Source organism: Trachypithecus francoisi, unplaced genomic scaffold (genome assembly GCF_009764315.1).
Source record: "Trachypithecus francoisi isolate TF-2019V2 unplaced genomic scaffold, Tfra_2.0 Lachesis_group14, whole genome shotgun sequence".
In the NCBI taxonomy this organism is placed as follows: Eukaryota; Metazoa; Chordata; class Mammalia; order Primates; family Cercopithecidae; genus Trachypithecus; species Trachypithecus francoisi.
Genome location: NW_022681459.1, coordinates 33,998,962 through 34,022,560, shown reverse-complemented (window position 1 = coordinate 34,022,560; position 23,599 = coordinate 33,998,962). Strand labels below are relative to the sequence as shown.

The window sequence follows — 23,599 nt, the reverse complement described above, 5'->3', positions numbered from 1 at the left end:
TCAAACACTGTGACAGGCTCACGGACTGTTGAAATGATGTAATCCTCGGAGGGACACAGGGCATTGGCTCGGCAGAGTGTCCACACCCCTGCCTGCCCTTCTCTAGCTGAGATGGGAGAGTTGCCCTCACACACGTAATGACAGGACATCTGGAAATGCAGAGGCCCAAGGAAGTTTGTGTCTGGATCAGATTTTCCCTTTGACTGTGGCCTAGGAATGGGAATGGGCTCCTGGGAGGGCGTTTGCTTCCCTAAGGAGTGGCATGGAAAGGAACAGGAATTCTCTACACTACAGGGTTATTGTAACCCTGATCTCTTGGTGTGACCACAAAGTAAGAGCAGGCAGGCATCCTCAGGTGTCCCCAATGCCCCAGAGAAGGGGCAACTTGTCCCAGAGTCTCAGCAGCCATGGGAAGGTCCAATCTGGCCACAACACAGCTCCAGGGTTCTCCCTTCCATCCTCCCTGGTGTTGTCTTAGTTTGGGATGGGTCTCGCCACGTGTTAGTAAGAAAGTCCAGCCTCCACCTCCAAGGAGAAGTTGGAAGCAAACTCCTATCGCCCTCTCTGGGTCTCGTGTCCCTTTTGGGTGTGTTCGGGGTGTCTGACTCAAAAGGGCTGTGCGAGTAGCAGCCCGAGTGTGATCTCTAAATCCCACTTGCCACTTTAAGGAACCAGTCCACTTGGGGTTAATGACCAACTTCAGGCATGAAGCAGGAGAAAGATGTGCCCAGGACAGAATGTGAACAGAGTGCAGAAAGCCAGGTCTACTGGGTTCTCTCAGGAGGATCCTGGGGCCACCAGAAGAGGCACGGTGGGTCACTGTCATCAGAATCGGGGGCGGGGTGGGGGGGATTGCAAGATCTGCCTGGCCTGAGCAAGATGCCATGCGGGGCTCCAGGCTACAGTGGAGTATGGAGGGAAGGGGTGACCAGGTGAGGAAGGGCCTCTTTGGATGATGTCTCAGATAGATGAGAGCCTCTCCTGGAGGTTGCAAATTGAACATGAGATAAAAAATAATGAGATGGAACAGGATTTCTAATTGACAATATTTATTGAGGGTTACTTGGATGCAGGGAGAGGGGCTGGATGCCTTGGAATGAGAGAGGAGACCCCTGCCCTGGGATCCTGCAGCTCAAGGACCCTATGGATGGGGTGAGGGTCAGGGGCCTGAGCACATTTTGCAGGGGTCTCTGTCAACTTCACAGTGCTCCTTTTATGCGTGACCTGGCTGCTGTAGCTTCTGTGGGACCTCCACTGGTCAGGCTCAGGTAGCTGCTGCCTGCGTACTGCTTGTTGTTCTATTTGGAGGGTTTTGTAGTTTCCATGCCCTGGGTGATGGGGGTGCCGTCTGCCTTCCAGGCCACCATCACAGCACCTGAGGAGAAGTCACTGATGAGACACACCAGTGTGACCTTGTTGTCTTGGAGCTCCTCAGAGGAGGGCAGAAACAGAGTGACTGTGTGGGTGGCCTTCGGCTATCCCGTGGGGCGTAGGAGGGACAGGACATGAGAGGCTGAGCTTCCACGGAGGGAGCCCTGACCTCGGTGTGTGGCAGGGGTCAGGTCCCCGGTTCCAGTGCAGGACACTTCAGATGTGAGTCACAATGTCCCCGAGGAGGGTGCCTCAGAGTGTTCCTGAAACCAATCTGCCAGTCCTGAGAACGCCAGAGCCTGGCCCCTGCCTGCTTTGAGACCCTCCTAGGCCTTGACCTGTCACACACACAGGGGACCTTCAGTCGTCTGCCCCTGCCACCTCCTCACATCCTGGCAGGGAATCTGGGATCCCTTTGCCCCCCGATCTCCTAGATCCTCTGCTGTGGTCTCTGCTGGGCATATTTGTGACCTGACTCCTCCGTTCTGAGGGATTCAGGCCTTTGCCCTTCAGGTCTCTTTTACCCAAATCTGGGTCCCGGAGCCTCCCTATGGAGTAAAGGCCTTGGAGGACCAGAGAGTTTGTCCTGGACTTCTCTTACTCTACAGGGTCTTTTCTGCTGTCCTCTCCCTGCTGCCCTCCAGCTACCTGGTCATAGGACAGGGGTCTACACTATGTACCCTGCCCCTCGTCCCCTCTGGGATTCTCATGTGGAAGGGAGCGTGTCCTGCAGACTCAGGAGCCCTGTCCTTAGATGACCCTTCCTGTAGCCTCCTGGAGTCCAGGGCCTTCCCCTCCCTCCTCCCTTCTGCAGGGTTCCTGGCTCAAGGCCTTGTCACATGGGGGCGCTGAGCCACATGAGTGAGGGAGGGAGTAGGGCCTGGTGAGTTGGGGTCTAGGGTAGCTGAGTCTCGTGAAAGCCTGTTCTTGCCTGTAGCCCTCAAGTCACATTCACCCTGCCTTGACCTAGTGTGACCTGGCCCCAATTCCTAACGGAATAGGATTCTGACACAGCCTCCATCAGACCACCAATGGATGCCCATTCTGTGATGGGGATGGCACCTTTCTCATTCGACCCAGTCCACCTGAGTCCTAACTTCACACAGGCTGGCCATGATGGCTCCAGCCATAACCATACACTAACTGTACCCTGCACCCTGTCTTTAGAATTGGATACTCTTCAAGGTTAAGATCTCAGCCCCATGCTCTGTCCCTGGCCTGGCTGGTGTCAACCCTGAGCCTGATCCATTTAATCACAGTGGATCACCTGTGTGCCTTAGCCTCACCCCACATCCCAGCACTAGCAACATGACCACCGGTGTGTCTTGAAGGAGCATTCTAGGGCTTGCTAAGTTGGTTGGGACAGTGAATAGAATTATTGACTTTAAAGGTTATATAAAATTAACTGTTTTCCAAATGCAGGACTTGCCAGTAGCTTTTATGGCTAATGTGCATTTTAAAACTGAAAACGACACGGAAGCATTCCCTTTTCCAGCCTTCTCATGCCCCTTGGTGATGGCACAACCATGGACCCCTCACCAAATAAATGGTCCTCTAACCGAGTTCATGGATGCGACTGGGAGGTTCAGCCCTGTTCCTGGTCTGCTTATGGCCTGGGCTCAAGGGTTTTCTGCCTCTAGCCCACAGCAGGGTTCCTGGAACCCTCCTCATTTTTCCCTGATGCCCCTCTCAGGGCCACTATTGTATCCTCACTAGACTCCACATCCTTCCCAGGTGAGCAAGAACCGCACCCCAGGACCCACTGTCCAGGGAAAACTCCCTACTGCTCAGGCATCAGGCTCAGTTAGCTGTTGGCTGGGTACTTCTCTGACACGTCATCCCACTCTGAACCTTCCCTCCTCCTCAGCAGCCTCCACCTCCTCGGTGGCCTCTCCCGGGGCCAGCACCTCTGTGACTCCCCATACATCTGCTCCTCCACCTCGATTGCCTTTGCTGGGGCCACTGTGGGGCCCTGCTGTGCCTCCAGGCCACAGACCATATCTAAAATAGTCAAGGACAGAAGAAATAGGCAAAGGTCAGGGAACAGGCAGGCCACGGCACAGGAGGGAAGCCCTTGTAGGGACGCATATCTCATCTTCCTCGAGTGCAGTATGAAGACCCACAGGCTCCTCCTAATACAAAGGGACAGTCCTCAGCGCCTGGCTAGGGAATGCCTCCAACCCTCCTCAGAAAACAACAGAGAGTGGGGTGAGGGGCATGGGGATCAGTATGGAGCCGCTGAGCCCTCAAGTGGGTGATGGAGGTGGTGTCACAGCTGCACAGGCCTCCCTGGGGAGCTGCAGCAATGCCACCCTCGCCTGTCTCCATAGGTCCAGGGCAGGTGGTCGCTGATTCTCTGAGCATGTCCCCTGCATCCCCTTGATCAGGAGGACAGAAGCAGCCCCTTCAGTCATGGAAATAAACACTACTCTTTTTGGCAACATTTTGAGGAATGTCTTCTCAAGGCAGCTCCCAGTTTCACAGCCTGGTCCGTAGTAAGGCTCGCCCTGGAACCTCACATGCACATTCCTGGGGAGGTCCAGGAGAAAAGCACAGGAAGGTCTCCATCACTTCTCTAGGCCGCGTTAGGGAAAATGCTTCACTGTGGGGCTTGAACATTCCTGAGATGTCCCTGTAGCACATGCTGGCCTGCCCCTTGGGGCCTGCTCACCTTGGGTCAGCTCCTAGAAATGGTTTCCCCTGGATGAGGAGGGGACAACCCCTTTGTTCAGCGTTTTTCAGTTCACCCACACCCTTGTCTCCGTTCTCAAAAGCCCATTTTATCACACCATTATCAGCTTCTGGGACCTAAGAGGCTGCTGGTGGGAGTGGGGCAGCGGGGAGCCAGTCTGGAAAAGGCAATTGGTCATTCAACTGCAGCCCAAAGGCACAACTGCCACCCCAGACAGCCGAGGCTGGACAAGGGCAGTGGGACAGCCAGTAGCTAGGAGCTCACACTGTGGAGGGAGCCTGCTTGTGTTGAGACCCCAGCTCCACCCTGACTGTTTATCTACAGAGCCTGGTCAAGTTAACTGCTCAGTGTCTCAGTTTCCCTAGCTCTAAAATGGGGATAGTAATTGTAATTGTGCCTATCATAAATGGGTGTGGATTTGTCAGTGTTTAGTGCATTATACTGGAGCAAGTGCCTTGCCCATTGTGGGTACCCAGCGAGCCAATTTACACCCCCTCAGAGGACAGCCATCAACAGGCATCCGAGGGACCCTGGAGCCTGCATCCTGCAGGTGCCTGAGGTCCTGTACCTAGGAGAAGCCACTCCCCAACCCCACAGCAGTCTATAGAGCACTGTCTGGCCAGACTACACTTCTTTGTGCAGGTGTCAGGAGGGAGCTTTGGGCCTCCCTGGGCTCTGTCCTTCCCAGGCTGGACTGTAGAGAGCCCAGGACCCTGCCTTCCTTTCAGCCAGGCCCTTTTTTCCCTCCCTACCCCAAACTCACAGCCTCCTCATCACTCTCTGCCTCAGATTCCGGACCAGTCTCATATGTCCTTTATCCCTGTTTACATCAGGGGCTGCAAGAAGCTCAGGGCACCCACCCAGTAAACTGGAATTACTTGCTTAAGTGAACTTAATGATTTAATTTCCACACAACCTTTATTTCCTGCATGCCAAATTTTGGTCCATCTCCATATTTTTGTGGTCCAGCGCTTGGGAAGGATAGCCAAACCTGCAAGGTAGAGCAGACTTCTTTAGATTCTTGGAAATGTATTATAATAAAGACAGTGGTTGACATGTTGCTGGCAGAGGACAGCAGAGAAATTAGTAGCAACTTATTCCCAGATGAAACTTTTGATCCCAGTTTTTACCGTCTGCTTTTCAAGTCTATCTGAATTAGATTTGGGTTCTAGGAGGATTTTGCAAGGTTCATTGCACTTAAAACGGACTGTTTGTGCAGGCAGATACCTTTATTTAGATGAGACAATATAGAAAAGCAGCAGATCCAAGTCACCAAGAATGGCCTGGGATCAAATCCTGCTTAGAATCTGCACATGCCTGGGAGAGTGAAATGAACCCCTCTGTGCCTCAGTTCCCTATTCTGAGATGTGGGAATGTTAGTAGATCTAACAAGGCTGAATCACCTACTTTAAATGGGTACATTGTTTTGCACGTCAACTACGTTTAAATAAAGCTGTTAAAGAAAAAAGAATACGTACAGAGGTGAGACTGGATGATCGACTTTCTCTGCAATAAGAGGGAAAAAAAACCAACAAAACAGTGATCAGGTAACTGGCCCCAAAAGAAAGCATAGAGGATGCTTGTGGAAAATGCAGTGGGTTTTTTGGGGGGAATATTTAGCAAGTGTCCATGTTGGCTGGCAAATACAAAACCATTTTTCAGGGAGAAAAGGTAGCTACTGAGAAATACACTCACTACCAAACAATTTGTAAGTGATGCCGTCCTTTGACTGCCATCAAAGGCTTTGTGGGTACTAGGCCTCAGCTAGGGCCAGTAGCCTTCAGTCGGCAGCTGGTAGTGGAAGGAGGAGGAGCTCTGACCTCATTCTCTCATGGCAGTTTTTGTGTCTCTTGGTGTTTGTGTGTGTTGTGACCAGTCGCTAGAGTCCATGACCAATTGAAGCCTGATCCATGATGGCAGTCAAAAATGATATTCACTTGATAGTCTAGAAGCCCAGAATAAACAAAAAGCAAACCAAAAAAAAAAATTTCCAGAGAAAGAAATACGTCTTACAAGTTCTGATTTCATATTCTCCACACCACCATGTGCAGGCTCCTGCAGATCTTCATCAGAACCTAGGAGAATATAGAGTGATGGTCAGTGCATTGGTGTTGCTGAGGAATCCCACAAGGAACCTTAGGGAAGTGGACTGGGGCTGGAGTGTATGGAGCGGGGCGGTTGAAGCATAGACTGAGCTGCTGCCGGACCATTCTCCTTGGTGTCGAAGGATTTGCTTAAGTGAACTTAATGATTTAATTTCCACATTATCTTTCTTTTCTATAGGCCAAATTTTGTTTCGTCTCCCTATTTTTGTTGTCCAGCGCTTGGGACGGGCGGCCAAATCTGCAAGGTAGAGCAGACTTCTTAGATCCTAGGAAATATATTATGATAAATACAGTGCTTGAAATGTTGCTGGCAGAGGACAGCAGAGAAATTAGTAGCAACTTATTCCCAGATGAAACTTTTGATCCCAGTTTTTACCGTCTGCTTTTCAACTCTACCTGAATTAGATTTGGGTTCTAGGAGGATTTTGCTAGGTTCATTGCACTTAAAACGGACTGTTTGTGCAGGCAGATACCTTTATTTAGATGAGACAATACAGAAAAGCAGCAGATCCAAGTCACCAAGAATGGCCTGGGATCAAATCCTACTTAGAATCTGCACATACCTGGGAGAGTGAAATGAACCCCTCTGTGCCTCAGTTCAGACCTACTAAGATCTATTGGGCTAAAAACGATGAGATACAGATAAAGGCTTAAGAAGACTCATGCTTTGCAAATGCCCAGAAGTGTTCAATCATTCAATGTCTGGAAGAATTGTCCAGATACTTGGTAGTGGTTGGATACAGAGACGGAGCGTGTATGGCTCTCAGGCAGGGGAGGGTGGAAAGTGACTTCACTGTTTCCATGGGCATGATGCTTTCCAGCTCATGAAAGAGATCTGTCATTTCCTTGATCCCCAAATTATCCACGAGGGACGGGCAGAGCAGTGGCTACAAGCCGTATTCTCCAAGTCAATGAATTAAAACTTAAGACGTTTTGAGTGGCTTGCCCAGAGTTACCACAGTGAGGCATGAAGATCTGGGGCAAAAATGTAATTGTTTCCCTGGGGACAGAGGTCCCTCAACACCCGAGTCCTCTAGATCATGCCTTGGACCCTGAACTGAGAGCTCTTCTCACAAGCTTTGTCAAATCCTGCTGCCCCAATATTTCTTTGGGATGGTTGATGCCCTGGAGAGGTGGCAGGTGGCTTACTGCATTTACTCACCTGCTCTATTATCCCTGTGTTGTCACTTTGATTAGCGTTATGTCCCATCAGACAAACACATACCTTCTCTCAGTTGCGATGCACAGTCTGAGATTTTACCTAAATCCACTCTTTCCACCCATCAGGTGATTCTCATCTGCTGGCCTGGAGGTGGCCTGCCGTGTAAGAGGACACCCAGCATACCATGGAGCTGCTGCGTGCCCCAGTCCTGTGCACACTCACGCCTTGCTTCTGCTTTCCCAGCTCTGACAATCCCAATTCTGGCTTCCAAAGCAATCCTGTAGTACTTCCCTCTCAGTTCTCAGACTTGCCTGAACTGTTCTACGTTTTAATCAATGTTGTAGTGACCATGACTGAGCTGTGACATTTGACATATCATAGTATATTGTTATCCATTGATAGATTTAACAGCATGTAACTTCATTTTTCAGACTTTTAGGAACATTTGTGGGCTAGGTGTGCTGGCTCATGGCTGTAATCCTGACATTTTTGGAGGCTAAGGCAGGAGGATTGCTTGAGGTCACAAGTTTGAGACCAGCCTGGGCAACATTGTGAGGCCTCTTCTCTACAAAATGTATTTTAAGAATTCGCCAGGTGTGGTGGTGAGCTCTTGTGTACCTAGCTCCGTGGAAGAATGATGTGGGAGGATCATTTGAGCCAAGGAGTTTGAGGCTGCGGTGAGCTATGATCATGCTACTGCACTCTAGCCTGGGTGACAAAGCAAGACCCTGTCTCTTAAAAATGAAAAGCATTACTGACTTACAAGTATCTCCATTTGATTTCTCATTATCTAATGTTACTGTTTTAATCCTGAGGCTTCACTACTTTAATAAACTAAAGGAAAGTTTTTTTTAAAAAGGTAGTATCCAAAGCAGCCCATATGCACCTTTTAATAAATCCTAGTTTTATATGCCCTATGTCTAGAATTTACATTCTTGATCTGACTCTTATTTTTTCAAACTTCAAAAAACTCAATTTATACTTAGAACCAGACTTCTCATGTAACACAAGTAAAATTCCCATATTACACCTAACTTAAACCATTGAGAGGATCAAATAATATGTAAAAGCAGTCTATATGCTACATAAGCCACAATCAATTACAAAGTAAAGCTTTCTCAAATTAACTCAAAGGTCAAAAGTAAACAGTTAACATCCTTTAGAAAACCACAAAACAATAATATTTTGAGAAAATACGCACTTCGGCTACCCACTGAAGTTAAGGAGAGAACAGTCCCATCATCAAGAATTCCCCAGCGTTGTTTTTTTGTTTGTTTTAATAATCACACATTATTCCCCCTGCTTTCTTTTGTGTATATTACTGCGTGTTCTCCCTTTTTCCTTTTCTGTGGAACCTATCTTGGGAATCACTCGGTAGCAGTAAAAAGACATCTTACCCTTGTTTACAGCTCCATAGTTCTCCTTTAGGCGGAAGTACCAGTTAATTTTAATAGACCCTTACTAGACATTTCAGTTATTTCCCATATAGAGCTACGGAAAACAGTGCGACAAGGACTTTCTGCATACGTTGTTTCATATTTATGGAGTATACCTTCAGGATAAAACGCCTCCAAGTAGGGTTTCCGGTTTAAATGTATTTGCAAGGTTGTGAGATTGTGCCAAATTCCCCTTCATGGAGTCGAGCCATTTTGCATTTTCACCACCACTATATGAATGCAACTTCCCTTACAGCCAAACCAGAGGATGTATTGCCGTGTTTTTGGAATTTCCCTCAATAGGAGAGACACTGCAGTAGAGTTGACATTTGCCTTTCTCTTATGTGTGAAGATGTGTTTAAGTATCATCTGCATTTCTTTTTCGGTGACTTGTCTATTTACCACTTTATTATCTTTTAGATTCACTTGAATCTAAAGATTCTCAAGTCAGCCTATTTCAGGTCATTATTGTTTGTCTCTTCACTGTTGACTCTCACCTGAACTACCCAACCAGCCTCCTAGCTGGTCTCCCTGCTTCCACCCTTGCCTGCATTACAGTATATTCTCACAGAGCCGCTGGTCTTTTTCTTGGAGAATTAACTGTAATCCCCAGGCTATAATCCTCCAGTGGTTTCCCATCTCAACTAAAGTCCATATTCTTTGTCAGTGCTCACTGTGTGCACAAGGCCTTAACCCATCATATTCATTTCACTCTGCTACACCCAAACTAGTGTGGCTGCTAGAGCGGTGCAGTCCATTTCACCCTTGTGTCTCTCTGTTCTTTGCCCAAAATGAGTTTGTTCCCATTTCAGGAATTCCATGCAAGATATTCTTTTCTGGAAGCCCCTCCCATCATCCTCACAAGACTCCCCCTCACATTTTTGCTTATTTTTAAAAACAAATAAGATGGGCTCTCTCTCTTGTCTGTGAAGGTGGGGTTCTTCTGTGTTATTTCAAAAACAAAGGAACGCAACAAGCTCCAAGGGACAAATAAACAGTCATGAGAGGGTACTCACAGCTTCTCATTCCACTCCCAGCTACCGACGGAAGGCTGCTGGCTCTGGCTGATGCCTAGTACCCACAAAGCCTCCTATGTCTCCTGGGTACCCGGAAGCAACCAAGTCAGGCTAGTGGCTCATGATGCCCCCTCCGCAGACCCACCCAATGGCCCACAATGCCCATCCCTGCTGCTGCCCACCTTGTGGCCACCCTGCCCGTCTATGGTGACTGCACTATTCGTCCTGGGCTGCCTGAGCTTTCCAGTCCTGAGAAAAGTGCAGCGGAGCGGGGGAGCGGGTTATTGAAAGTCACCCTGAGCAATGAACTCCATAGAAAACCCTGGTTATTGAAGTCAGTTCCATTAGCATCTCCGTTTTTCTGAGTCTGTTTCGGACTCCTTTTGTAAGTAAATGCTTCTCTCCTGTCTTACAAGTGTTAGTTTTTGTCTTTAACTTGACCGTAGCCACTCCCAGAGCCCTGGTCTCACTGTCAGTAAACAGTGATGACTGTGACTTGAATGAAAGCCTAGGACACATCACACTTTCCATTCCTTGTCTATAAAATAGGGACTAAACTGCAGCAGGGCTGAAGAGACATTCATGTCAAAGTGGGAATTTTAAAGTAATGAGAGCTCCATGGCTAAACTCCTTTGGGTAAAACCAAAACAAAAACAACTTCTTTACGGCTCTGGCTGTAACATGTCATACCTTTCGTAGTCATTTGAAGCATGTCCCCTAATTTTTTTTCCTTCTTTGTTCAAATTACAATGGGAAGAAATAAAGCAGCTTCTGACAATGGGACTTACTATTAAGAATACCATATAACCTCTTCCGTGGCACACTCTATTTTGAATTTCAGAATTCTCCACATATTTGAGTCTGACTTACCCCAGTTATTAGCTTACCTTAAGGAATGGGAGAAAAGAAACGACTGGGCCCTTAACTGGCTCGTTCACTTCGGGCCCAGACCAGCTGCATAGGTAAGGATAGAGAATGGCATGGGGACTCCAAAACTGGAGGATTTGAAATTTTACTGAGAAAAGGGAGGGACTAGACCGAAACGGCCTCCACAGAGAAGGCTCAACAACAAAGACAGAGGCAGAACCAGCCTTTGTCCCCCATGCCGAGCCCCGGGAAAGCCGGCTATGGGCAGGAGGGAGCTGGAAGCTGAGGATGTCTCTGAGGGGGAGGGACGGCAAAGGGGTGGGGGCGGTGGGGGCCAGAGAGATGCCAGAGAGCAAATGGCACCCATGGCTTCTTTACCTTTGGGGATCTTTGGGTTGCTGTGGGGATGGACCTCCGTGGCTCCCAAATCCAATTTGGCAGGCTCTGCAGCGGTGGATGCTGGTGCCATGGCTGCCACAGCCTCAGGAACCTCAGACTCATCACAGGGTCCCACGTTCAGCCTGCAGAAGTCACAGCTGAGGCCACCTCTGGGGCCCATACAAGAATTAAGTTCGTTCCCCCATAGGGCACCTTCACTACTCTTCCCTCCCGCCTGAGTCTTCAATCAAACGGACTGCACTGCTCTCGCAGCCACACTAGTTTGGGTGGTCCCCCACTTCCAGAAGTGGTGTGACCCCAGGCGGCCCGGAGCCTCAGTCCGTACTCTGCCGCCACCTCTCAAACTGGCTGGTCTATGAAGGTGGTTAACTTCTGTGTTGTTTAAAGAAGAAAGACACACACAAATACCAAGAGGCACAAAAACTGCCACGAGAGAATGAGGTCAGAGCTCCTCCTCCTTCTACTACTAGCTGCTGACTGAAGGCTGCTGGCTCTGGCTGATGCTTTGTACCCACAAAGCCTCCTATGTCACCTGGTTACCAGGAAGCAACCAAGTCAGGCTACTGGCTCACGATGCCCCCACTCGGCAGACCCACCCAATGGCTCACAATGCCCATCCCTGCTGCTGCCCACCTTGTGGCCACCCTGCCTGTCTATGATGACTGCACTATTCGTCTTGGGCTGCCTGAGCTTTCTATTCCTGAGAAAAATGCAGGTGGGTGGGGATTTTATTGGAAGTCACCCTGGGCAATGAATTCCATAGAAAACCCTGGTTACTGAAGTCAGTTCCATTAGCATCTCCGTTTTTCTGAGTCTGGCAGCTTTCATTTGCTCACCAAATGTAGTTATATATACATTTCTGACTGCTTTTGTAGGTAAATGCTCCTCTCCTGTCTTACAAGTGTTAGTTTTTGTCTGTAACTTGACCGTAGCAACTCCCAGAGCCCTGGTCCCACTCTCAGTAAAGCGTGATGACTGTGACTTGAATGAAAGCCTAGACACATCACACTTTCCCTTCCTTGTTTATAAAATAGGGACTGAACTCATCCTTCCCAGTGGACCTACCAACTCTCTTTTGTCCCTCCGTTTCTTCCATGGCAGGGATATTCAGATATTTCTTTTACTAACAATGCATAAAGCATGTTTTCCTTTTACTAAATTGAGAACCACATAGTGGGATACCACTGTCCTCATTTGATGAAGACAAATAGTCAGCGTCTGGCACGACTGACAGTGTTCCAACTGTGGCATGCTTATTTAACCCCCAGAAACCATTCCATTTTACAGATTTTACAGAATCATTGCAGAGGGAGAAGTTAATGACTTCCCCAAGTTTCCATGACTGCTCAAGATGGGGCCACAATTTAATCCTGAGTAACCTGGATCCCCATAAGCTGATCACAATTATCAGAAAGTAAAGGTAGAAGTCATGCTTGGAGGGGAAGTCACATAGTAGATTAGGTTGTTTTAAAAAAGAATAATAGTTTTTTCATGTGAATTTTGAAATGCCTCCCCTTCATTCAACATTAAGTCTCTTATAAGGCACACTTGGTTTTGTTCCAGTTTGCAGAGGAGTTAGTAAGGTGAGTGCTTGGAGTGTGTCTTGTTGCAGCTCCAGACCCTGCCCATTGGGTCATATTCCTTTCAGGATACTTGACCTCTGTCCAGCCAGCATCATTAGCCCACTCCCCACTGGCCTGTGAGCAGCACCCCTAGCCTCTGCCCCTTCTACTCTCTCAACCAGGTGGTGGCCAACGTGGTGGCAGCGCTCTCAGAAATCGCCGAGTCTCACCCCAGCAGCAACCTGCTCGATCTGAACCCACAGTCCATCAACAAGCTGCTGACAGCCCTGAACGAGTGCAGCAAGTGGGGCCAGATCTTCATCCTGGACTGCTTGGCCAACTATACACCCAAGGACGACCACGAGGCCCAGAGGTGAGCGGGCTGCCCCTTGCTTGCCAGCCCAGCCTGAGGACCCTGGTCCTCAGGGGCTCCAACCAGACACTGGGCCTCGGGCCTTAGTGGGCCCCTTTCTAGTGCCTTGCCCCACAACCTACCCTCAGACACACCTAAAGGGAGGCCTGCCTGCTTCCCACCTCTCCAGAGCCAGGTAGGCAGGAGAGTTGCCTTGGGCAGTCAACTCAGTGCCTGCTGTGGGCATAGGCCTGGCCTGGCAGCTCGCAGAAGCCCAGAGCACCTCTGTTGAGTTCAGTAGATGGGTAGCGCCAGAGCCACTGCTCATTGAATTCTCACTGGGTGTCTGGGGCTCTGCCGGGTGCTTTCCACACACTATAGTCTTTAATGCAACTTTCATCATCATCCCTCGCTTTCTAGATGAGGGAGCTCCAACTTAGAGAGGTGGAGGGAATTGTGCAGGTCCCCCGGCTGGGGCTCACCTGACTCATGGTCTTAACCACAAGATCCCCTCCAAGTCGGAGGAAGTGGGGAGTTGGCATCTATACAGTATGTACTACGTGCCAGTACTGTGCTTGTTCTTTTTTTGTTTGTTTGAGGTAGGGTTTCTGTCCCCCAGGTTGGAGCTGCAGCCTCAACCTCCGGGGCTCAATCGATTCTCCCAGGTAGCTGGGACTACAGATGCGTGCCAATATGCCCAGCTAATTTTTATATTTTTTGTAGAGGCAGGTTTTCACTGTGTTGCTCAGACTGGTCTCAAATGCCTGGGCTCAAGCAGTCCACCCACCTCTCCCTCGCCCGGCCTTGTTTTTTACATGCGTTTTGTCAGTTAAGCTCCTAGCAACCCTGTGAAGTAGGCATCATCATTTGATTCTATAGATGAGGAAACTGAGGCTCAGAGTGATTTGAACCTGCTGGGGGTTAGTTAGCAGGCAGCAGAACCAGGATTTAGATCTTTCTCCTACAAAAAACCTGTTTGTTTTTTGTTTGAGACAGGGTCTTGCTCTGTCACCCAGGCTGGTGTGCAGTGGCACAATCACAGCTTACTGCAGCCTCAAACTCCCTGATTCAAGTGATTCCCCTGCTGTCAGCCTCCCGAGTAGCTGGGATTACAGGCATGCGCCACCATACCGGGCTAATTTTGTGTATTTTATTGAGGTTTCACTATGTTGGCCAGGATGGTCTTGATTTTCTGACCTCGTGATCCGCGTGCCTCGGCCTCCCGAAGTGCTGGGATTACAGGCATGAGCCACCACGCCCAGCCGATCCTCAGCTTCTTAAAGTGCTGGGATTACAGGTGTGAGGTACTGCACCCAGCCTCGAAGCTTCCATCTTGTTAATTCCTTTCCTAACAGTTGTCCCTCACTGTTGCCTGGCCCACCTGAGGCCAGGCGCGTGAAGCTGCCCTCACCAACAGCATAGGGTGTCTTACGTGCCTCCCTCTGGTTCTTCTGGAAATTAGATACCGGGAATTGTCCCCTGCCAGGGTAGGGAGGGATCACTCATGCCTCCTTTCCTTAGGGGACATCTTCGAGCTGAAGGCAGAGCTCAACAGTGACAAGAAGGAGAAGAAGGAGGCAGTGAAGAAAGTGATTGCATCGATGACCATGGGCAAAGATGTCAGGTGTGCAGGAGTAGGCCTGGTGGCAGCTGGAGGCGGCTGACAGGGGAGGGTTTATAGCTTGGGTCCACTTCAGTCTCTCCCTTCGGGCGTCTAGGGACCCATGACTCCCCTCCTACAGCTCCCTTCGTAAAACTTTTTTCCCAGTCGAAGGTTTTGTTTACACAGGAATCAGGAGCCCAGATGCTGGCAGGTCAGGTGGTGATGGAGTGAGTTAACTGGAGTAGGTGGGAAAGGAAGCAGGCAATGGAGTGGGTGTGGCCTGAACCCTCTCAGAAACTTCAGAGGATCATTACTGGCTGGGGAAGAGGACCCAGTGTGGCCAGGTCTTCCGGTTTTTAAAAAGAATGGAAAATCTGGATCAGGCGTGGTGGCTCATGCCTGTAATCCTGGCACTTTGGGAGGCCCAGGTGGGCAGATCACGAGGTCAGGAGTTGGACACCAGCCTGGCCAATGTGGTGAAATCCTGTCTCTACTGAAAATACAAAAATTAGCCAGGCGTGGTGGCGTACGCCTGTAATCTCAGCTACTCGGGAGACTGAGGCAGGAGAATTGCTTGAACCTGGGAGGCGGATGTTGCAGTGAGCTGAGATTGCACCTCTGCACTCCAACCTGGGTGACAGAGGGAGACTCTGGCTCAAAAAAAAAAAAAAGGGAAATCTGAATTTTTCTTTTTAAATATCCCTGTCTTAAGTGGCCAGATGATAGTAAACACTGTGTGGTGCAAATAAAACACACATGCAGATTGGATTTCTCCTAATGTGTCACCGCTGTGCAGCCTCTGTTGCACCTGATAGCTAAAGCAGGTTGTGTGTGGAATGGCTGCTGCACCTTGGCTCATGCTTCCTCTGTGGGAGCGCCCAGTGACCCAGCTTGTCTGCCCAAATCTTTAAAAACCCATTCAAGGCCAGGCACGGTGGCTCACACCTGTAATTCTAGCACTTTGGGAGGCCAAGGCGGGTGGATCATGAGGTCAGGAGTTCAAGACCACCTGGCCAAGATGGTGAAACCCCATCTCTACTAAAAATACAAAAATTAGCCGGGTATGGTGGAAGGCACATGTAATTTCAGCTGCTCAGGAGACTGAGGCAGAGAATTGCTGGAACCCAGGAGGCAGAGGTTGCAGTGAGGCAAGATCACGCCACCGCACTCCAACCTGGGCAACAGAGCAAGACTCCCTCTCAAAAAAAAAAAAAAAAAAAAAAATCACGGTCTGCCTTCCCCGCGTTCCTGCCTTCCCTCATCACCCCAGCCCACTACCCCAAACTCAAAGCATTTGCTTTCTGTTCCCATCAGCCAGCACTAAATGGAGACTGTTGTCTTATGTGTGCTTGTGTTTACCTGCTCATCAGACTTTAAATCTCAAAGGCAGAGACTGGATTTTACAACAGTTTAATATTTGCACAGTATTTGAGAGTCCGCACAGAACATTTTAAGATTTGTTTTTTCAGTAGTTCCTTACAATTTCCATATTGTAGGTAATGACAGTTTTACTGCCAAGGAAATAAAAACATAAAGTGACTGTCTAAGAGTCACATGGTTTGTGGCAGAACTAGGACTCAAGCCCAGTTCTCCTGAAATCCAAATCCAGGCTGCTTTCACTCATGGCCTCGTGGTGCCTAGCCATGTGCCTCATAGCTTGGGTGCTGAAGTGGAGCAGCTCCCGTCCAGGTCCCAAGATAGGCTCCCACTGCTCCAGACGTCCCCATGGATTGCCCCCCAGCAAAGGGCCTCCTGCCAGCAGCTCCAGGAAGGAGCTTTGCAGAGAGCTCTTTGGAAGCCAGAGAAGAAAGGGAGCACGCGCCTGCTGGACAACTGGGCCTCCTTCCAAGTCAGATTCCTTCCAGGACAAAGCTGCTCTCCTTCACCCAGAACACCACTGTCACCTCTTCACAGAGGAGAAGCATCTTTGTTCTTCCATCTCAAAAGAGCTGGCTTTGCTGATATGACGGGCCCCGAAGAGCAAGTCAGCCTCATCAGCAGTTTTTCCTCCTCCCTTCTCCCCATTCTTCCTGGGGCATCATCTTCCAAGGTGACACATACATTTTGGCTTTGGCAGGACTCCTGCCTATTGGGGCTCAGGAAGTTCACTTTGTCCTCCAAAGTCTCTACATTGACACGTCCTTGCCTGTGAACACATAAGAATTGAGAGGGGATATGGTGATTCCAGAGACAGAAAATTGATCTCTAACCAAATTTCACATCTTAAGAAGGCCTGTGACTCTGGGACCACAGGTACCACCTGGTTATGAGCACAGACCTTGTTCTCAGACCTGGCTTCTCCAGGCAGGTTATTTGACATTTATGAACCTCAGTATTCTGTGAAATGGGGACCATTCCCTGACTTCTAAGGGCAGTTAAATGAGATCAAGTATGTAAAGCTCTTAGCACCAAGCCTGGTGTATGGTGTGTGCTCCATGCATGCCGTGCTGGTTCTTACTGGGTGCCAGAGCTTGTGGTGAAAGCAGCGTGAACCATCCTGCTTCCCTGCGACCCTCCAGAACCAGCAGCCCAATGTAAGGGGCCACGTTAAGTATCAGAGAGGGAGAAAGGATCATTTTCATTACTCAGTATCTCTCAGATATCAAGGACCAGATACTTAAGTATGTTATCTCATTCAGTTATCATGAAGGCCCTGTAAAGTGAGTTTCTGTTGCACCTTTCTTTAGGACGGTCAGATGGGTCTCTGCTAAACATCACTGTGACGTAGGCTCATACAAAAACTACTCCCTAGAACTCCCTGTGCCCCCCTCCCCAGCCCCCACCTGCCACTGTGATTCAGGAAATAGGAACCACTGACTCCGGCGGGCATTTGCTCAGCAGAGCGTCCACACCCCTGCCTGCCCTTCTCAGGATGAGATGAGACAGCCCCACACATGCAATGACGGGACATCTGGAAATGCAGAGGCCCAAGGCAGCTCGTGTCTGGATCAGGTTTTCCCTTTGACTGTGGCCCAGGAATGGGCATGGGCTCCTGGGAGGGCGTTTGCTTCCCTAAGGAGGGAAGTGGCATGGAAAGGGACAGGGATTCTCTATACTATAGGGTTGTTATAACCCTGATCTCTTGGTGTGACCACAAAGTAAGAGCAGGGAGGCATCCTCAGGTGTCCCCAATGCCCCAGAGAAGGGGCAGCTTGTTCCAGAGTCTCAGCAGCCATGGGAAGGTCCAATCTGACCACAACACAGCTCCAGAGTTCTCCCTTCCATCCTCCCTGGTGTTGTCTTAGTTTGGGATGGGTCTGGCCAGGTGTTAGTAAGAAAGTCCAGCCTCAACCTCCAGGGAGAAGTTGGAAGCAAGCTCCTATCGCCCTCTCCAGGTCTCGTGTCCATTTTGGGTGTGTCTGGGGTGTCTGACTCAAAAGGGCTGTGCGAGTAGCAGCCCAAGTGTGATCTCTGGTTCTACCAGGTCCTCAGTAGTGACCTTAGGTGAAATTGGGCCCATGTTCCTCAGTTCCTGTGTCTGTAAAATGGAGTAATAGCCTACCACATAGGGATGTTGTGAGGATCAACTCAGTTAAAATAAGTATTAAGCTTAGAACAGCACTTAGCATATGGCAAGCACTCCATCCATGTGGACTATCCCCCTGCAACAGGATCCAGCCTCCCCGTCCCTTGACCCGGCATAAACACGACCACTTCTGGGGTCGTGTCTCAGGCACTCCTTTTGCCACTTAGATCTTCAGGTTCTGGAGCCCATCTGGCAGGTAGGTAATTAGCCTTTCCTTCAAATACTAATTTCCCCCTGGAAAAGGAGTTGTGTGGCAGAAAGGATGTGCCACAGAGCTGGAACTGCTTCAGTGCTATAAATCACGCTCTAGCATTAACTAGCTCTGTGTCTTTGGGCAATAAACGTCACCTCTCTAAGGATAGTTTCCTCATCTCTAAAGTAGGGGTAAGGAAAGTCGCTGCCACACTTTTTGGGTGGGACACAAAAACTGTGCACGGAGGGTCAGGCATAATTGCAGGTATCAAGACATAGTAGGAATCATTACTATTACCATCATATTGGTCAACATTTATTTTTCTGCTGTTTATCTCCCCAAGGCCACAAAAACACCTTCTATTATCATTCTCTCTGTAGAAGGAAATTTGTCCAATGGCAAAGTAATAGGCAAGGGAAAAAGACCACCAGGCAGGCAGGCAAACATGGGTCCCGACCCAGGCTCGGCTCTCGGCTAATGGGTGTGTGACCTCGCAAGGCTCCACTGCCTACTCTGGCTTCAATGTCTCAGCGCCCCAAAGTGAAGGCGCTGGACTTGCAGATCACCACTGTCACTTTCAGCTCCAAAAGTCAGTCATTTCAAGTATATGACCACCTCTTCTACCTTCTCCCAGACTAGAGGCTCCTCCCAGAGCAGATGGCTCCATAAGACCTGCTCCTCTGGAGAGGGAGGTCTCTGGGTGGAAGGAAGAGGGGGAGACCCCACAGGTTACCAGGCATGGCAAGGGACAGCTGTGGCTGATGGGGAGCTGAGCATGGCCGTGGCACACCCGTGGGCACCACACAAGGGGCTGGCCCAGGGCCCTGGCCAAGGGTGTGGGTGGCCTGGCTCCCTCTTCTGCTCATATGTTTGTTTTCCTGGGGTGGAAGAACCTAACTCTGACTTCTATTCTTGGGAATATGGTAGAGCATTCCCCACTCCGGTCTTTGGGCTAACTGCTAAAAATGAGGCCACCCCTGCCCTGGGCCGCAGAGATGGACCCTGCCTTTAAAGGACCCTTACTCAGTTTTGAAAAATCACCAACTGTTCCTTTCTGATATACTTTTGCTTCCTGTTTCAGACAAGTAAAATGCTTGGAATCATTAACAATTTGATAGCTGTACGCCAACGGACATGGCAGAATACAAAGTTTTAACCATTTTTAAAAGGATTTCTATTTTGCTTTCTTACATATGTCAAGAAAGGTGCCAACTGATTAACACGTACATATCAATTGGAATTCTAAAGCTGAAAACAGCCAGCACTATGGGAGACTCCTTTTTAAGTGACTTAGGTTCAGGCAAGAGTCAGAAGTCATATCCCTTTCATCTCAAAACAAACTGTATGAAACTGTCCTACAAAATTAACATTTGCTATTTATCTCCATTCCTCAGTGAAATATTAAAATCAAGCAGTACAATTCTCTCATCAGTTATAAATGGCCTCAGAAGGCCAATTTACATCTATCCAGGGGAAATTTCTGACGAGTATATTTATTAATGATCTAATAAAATGTCTTGTTTTGTTATCAACTAAATGATTCAAATGATGTTTTAAAATCTAATACTCCAACCCAATAGTCTGGTGATGAAGCTACTGAGCTGACATTAATTTAAAGTGATTTGTAATTTTATTGGGCATTATCAATAACACCATGGATAGATATAAATTTTAAGAAAATTTTGGCTCCCATGCTGTCAAAGGCAGTATTTTATAAGGTTCAGTAAAATTGATCTGATTACAATGATAATCACCAATAGCAAAGGTCAGGGGTGAGAGGTTCTGATAAGCTAAATTACTTGGCAGTCAGCCACGCACATCTTAAATTGACAGGTCAGCTGAAAGCTTGGGTTGTGAGAATAAAGCTATGTCAACAAGAATGACCCAAACACGTCCACTTTCACTCCTCCTAATTTCCTGACTTTTGCTCCAATCTGCCCTTTAGCAGAGATGGCCATTCATAAAAAGAAGTGCTGAACCATCTCAGGCCTTTGTGATATGGGCAGGAATGAAAAAGCGGACCTTCTAAGGCTGGCCATGCAGAGGAGAGCAATAACTCTACGCTGTGTGCAGATGTGACCCCTCCTCCCACCGCAGGAAACCAAGGGCCCAGGCTCTTAACAGGCCTGATGGATTTCTGAGGTAACAGGTGAAGCTGCGTCAATTCTGCAAAAATAATTTTTCCCAGAACCCAGAATATTTGCTTTTTCCTCTCTTCTCACGAAACCTCATGCTACTCGAAAATAATACTCATTAAACATCAGCTAAAACTAAAGCACTTACAAAGGAATCACGTTGGCCAGGCATGTTGGCTCACAGCTGTAATCCTAGCACTTAGGGAGGCTGAAGCAGGTGGATCACCTGAGCTCAGGAGTTCAAGACCAGCCTGACCAACATGGCAAAACTCTGTCTCTACTGAAAAAAACAAAAATTTAGCTGGGCATGGTGGCAGACACCTGTAGTCTCAGCTACTCAGGAGGCTGAGGCATGAGAATTGCTTGAACCCAGGAGGCTGAGGTTGCAGTGAGTCGAGATTGCGCATTGCACTTCAGCCTGGGTGACAAGAGTGAGACTCTGTCTCAAAAAAAAAAAAAAAAAAAAAAATTAAAAAGGAGTCTCTCATATTGCTGACCTCCCAAACCAGAGAATTCACATTAATATACATTTGCTGACACCTGTTTATCACTGTGAGTACTACAACCAACTTTCATTGAACCAAGCACTGAAGTTCTAAAGTGGTAAAGCAATCCAGACACCTCTAGAACCAAATATCTTATTCACAACTGATTGTCCAAGGTTGAAGTACTGGACAATGGGGGCGGAGAGGGAAGGCAGGCAAGGAGACCTGACGATACTCTTACTGCCCTCCAGAAACTGTTATTAACACTGGAATCAGGAAATACACAGATATAATAAACATCTGAGCCACTGAAGACCATAACTAGGTCTCTGAGAACGCAGTGCCCTGAGGTGGGTAGGGCAGGACCGAGGGGTGAGAATCTTGAGAAAACCAAGATAAGGTCTCATCAGGGATATAATATCTGGGAAGTAAACAGATGGTTAATTCAAATGGGAGAGTTGTAGTTGGGGGGAAAAAGGGTTGAAGTTTTTCTGTGTCTGTTGTATAACCCCAGATGGTTACATAAAAACACTTCTTAATAGAAATCAAAGGGTTGGACCATGCTGACATGGCTTATGTTCTCAGCAAGACAGAAGTGGCTGATAACCTGTTTCTGGTGTGTGCACGTTGTGTCTGTGGTGTTTGTGTGTATTTCTGCAAGTAAAAATGGAAAATGAAGGGCCGAGTGATTTTTTAACCCAGGCATATCTGCTAGCTATATACTATGACAAATTTCAAACAGAAGAATGAAAACTCACCTTGTGTTCTCACAGTCTCTCATACCCATTCAAATTCACTTTTTAACTCACAGGATTATTTATGAACTTTTTATAATGGTTTACGAGGAACGAGAATGACCCTGAACTACTTTAAGTATGTTAGGCACTCAGGAGACTTGGGAGCTCTCAGACTACAGAAAGCCCGGGATGGGATGGAGCTCCCCCACGGTGAGGGTCTAGAAGAAGGCCAGAGGACCAGGATGTACCCTGGGGATGCTGTCTGCCCGAGACAGGCAAAAGGGGGTTCATCTGCCAAAGAGACAGAGGACAAGAGACAACCTGCCAGACAGACAACCTACCAAGGATGAAGAATGAGGGGGATGGTCCTAGAAGGCAAGGGCGAGGACAGAATGAGGGTGGCAATGGCCCACAGGGGCCAGTGGCTGTCACTGACAGTCACACCCTGAGAAACAAGCATTTCCCCCTAAAAAGAAGTAATGAGTCCAGCAGGAACTGAAGTCAGTCTTGCCGTGGCCCGAGATACACTTCAAAATGTTGTGCGCTGCTTTTAGCTGGATTCTCAATTTCTCAACCCCGAACATTTCATTAAAAAAGTCCCAAGAAGTACTTTATCTGAGGAGTCATTACAATAAACAGGCAGTTAGCACAAGGTCAAGATAAGGAAGAATGTGAACAACACAATGGTGCAGATGCTGTGGAGGGGCCGGGCAGGGGGCTGGGGGGAAGGAAACGAGCCGGACAATGCACAGATGTCTGTTTTCGCTGCCAGGAGTTCAGATGAACAGGAAGACCTTAAACTTCTCCAACTGGGAACACTCGGTTTTACCTGATGAGCAGAGGGGCTGAGCACATGACTAGAAACAGAAACAGAAGGTTGTCATTAAGGCGATAAGCCTCGCTCCACACAGAACCCACACCCAGCCTCATTCTCAGGAAAACCCAAGCCTTGCTCACCTTGCGCCCAGGTTATGCTCCTCAGCCTCACGGCCTTTTCCCTTGAGCTGCTCAGTGAGGTTCTGGGGCACACTCACTCATGGGACCCAAATAAGCCCAAGACACCAAGTTTCACAATTTTAAAATTTCCTACTGACATCTAGCGAGAATTTATGTGTATACAGCTTCTAAATGGGAATCAAAGAAAAAATGTCTGGCGTAATTATTCAAATGTCATGCTCTGTTCCAATAATATCACAACGGAGGTATAAGAATTGTTAGAGGCCGGGCGCGGTGGCTCAAGCCTGTAATCCCAGCACTTTGGGAGGCCGAGACGGGCGGATCACGAGGTCAGGAGATCGAGACCATCCTGGCTAACACAGTGAAACCCCGTCTCTACTAAAAATACAAAAACTAGCCGGGCGAGGTGGCGGGCGCCTGTAGTCCCAGCTACTCGGGAGGCTGAGGCAGGAGAATGGCGTAAACCCGGGAGGCGGAGCTTGCAGTGAGCTGAGATCCGGCCACTGCACTCCAGTCCGGGCGACAGAGCGAGACTCCGCCTCAAAAAAAAAAAAAAAAAAAAAAAAAAAAGAATTGTTAGAAATCCGGCCAGGCGCAGTGGCTCACGCCTGTAACCCCAGCACTTTGGGAGGCTAGGGCAGGCGGATCACTTGAGTCCAGGAGTTCAAGATCTGCCTGGACAACATGGTGAAACCCCATCTCTACTAAAAATACAAAAATTAGCTGGGCGTAGCGGTGGGCACCTGTAGCCCCAGCTGCTCGGGAGGCTGAGGCACAAGAATCGCTTGAACTCGGAAGGTGGAGTTTGCAGTGAGCCAAGACTGCACCACTGCACTCCAGCCTGGGGCACAGAATGTGACCCTGTCTCAAAAAAAAAAAAAAAAAAAAAAAAGTTAGAAATTCTCAGAATCTCAAAAGTTGGGAATCTCATGAAATGTTTTCTCTTTGGAAACAGTTACATATTTCTCTCCCTATTGAGTGTTTTTAAATGTCTGAAACTA

The 23,599-nt window shown here is 48.5% G+C and overlaps 1 protein-coding gene and 1 long non-coding RNA gene across 9 annotated transcripts in view; one reads left to right on the top strand and one right to left on the bottom strand.

Annotated features, from left to right (window-relative positions):
* Window positions 1-20,686, top strand: part of LOC117096590 (AP-1 complex subunit beta-1-like) — a 29,848-nt gene extending 9,162 nt beyond the window's left edge. For 2 of the 5 annotated variants that reach the window (XR_004442534.1, XM_033234029.1), the window contains 2 exons: window positions 12,793-12,983; window positions 20,230-20,686. Coding sequence is in view for 2 of the 5 variants with exons in the window: in XM_033234029.1 (XP_033089920.1) it covers window positions 12,793-12,983; window positions 20,230-20,313 (275 nt within the window). In the remaining 3 variants the exon portion in view is untranslated. Of the gene's footprint in view, window positions 1-7,392; window positions 7,611-11,846; window positions 12,632-12,792; window positions 12,984-14,226; window positions 14,267-14,483; window positions 14,587-20,229 lie in introns of those variants that run through there. The other 3 variants (XM_033234028.1, XR_004442535.1, XR_004442533.1) reach the window with 3 other exon arrangements.
* Window positions 1,034-10,142, bottom strand: LOC117096601. Of its 4 annotated transcripts, XR_004442546.1 has the most exons (4): window positions 6,077-6,762; window positions 5,542-5,569; window positions 4,980-5,054; window positions 1,034-1,375 (listed from the first exon to the last, which is right to left on the bottom strand). It is a non-coding gene; the product is annotated as an uncharacterized LOC117096601 (long non-coding RNA). The 4 variants fall into 4 exon arrangements; XR_004442548.1 differs by lacking the exons at window positions 5,542-5,569; window positions 6,077-6,762 and adding an exon at window positions 9,965-10,142; XR_004442547.1 differs by lacking the exons at window positions 5,542-5,569; window positions 6,077-6,762 and adding an exon at window positions 7,949-8,126.
* Window positions 20,687-23,599: the final 2,913 nt, after the last annotated feature.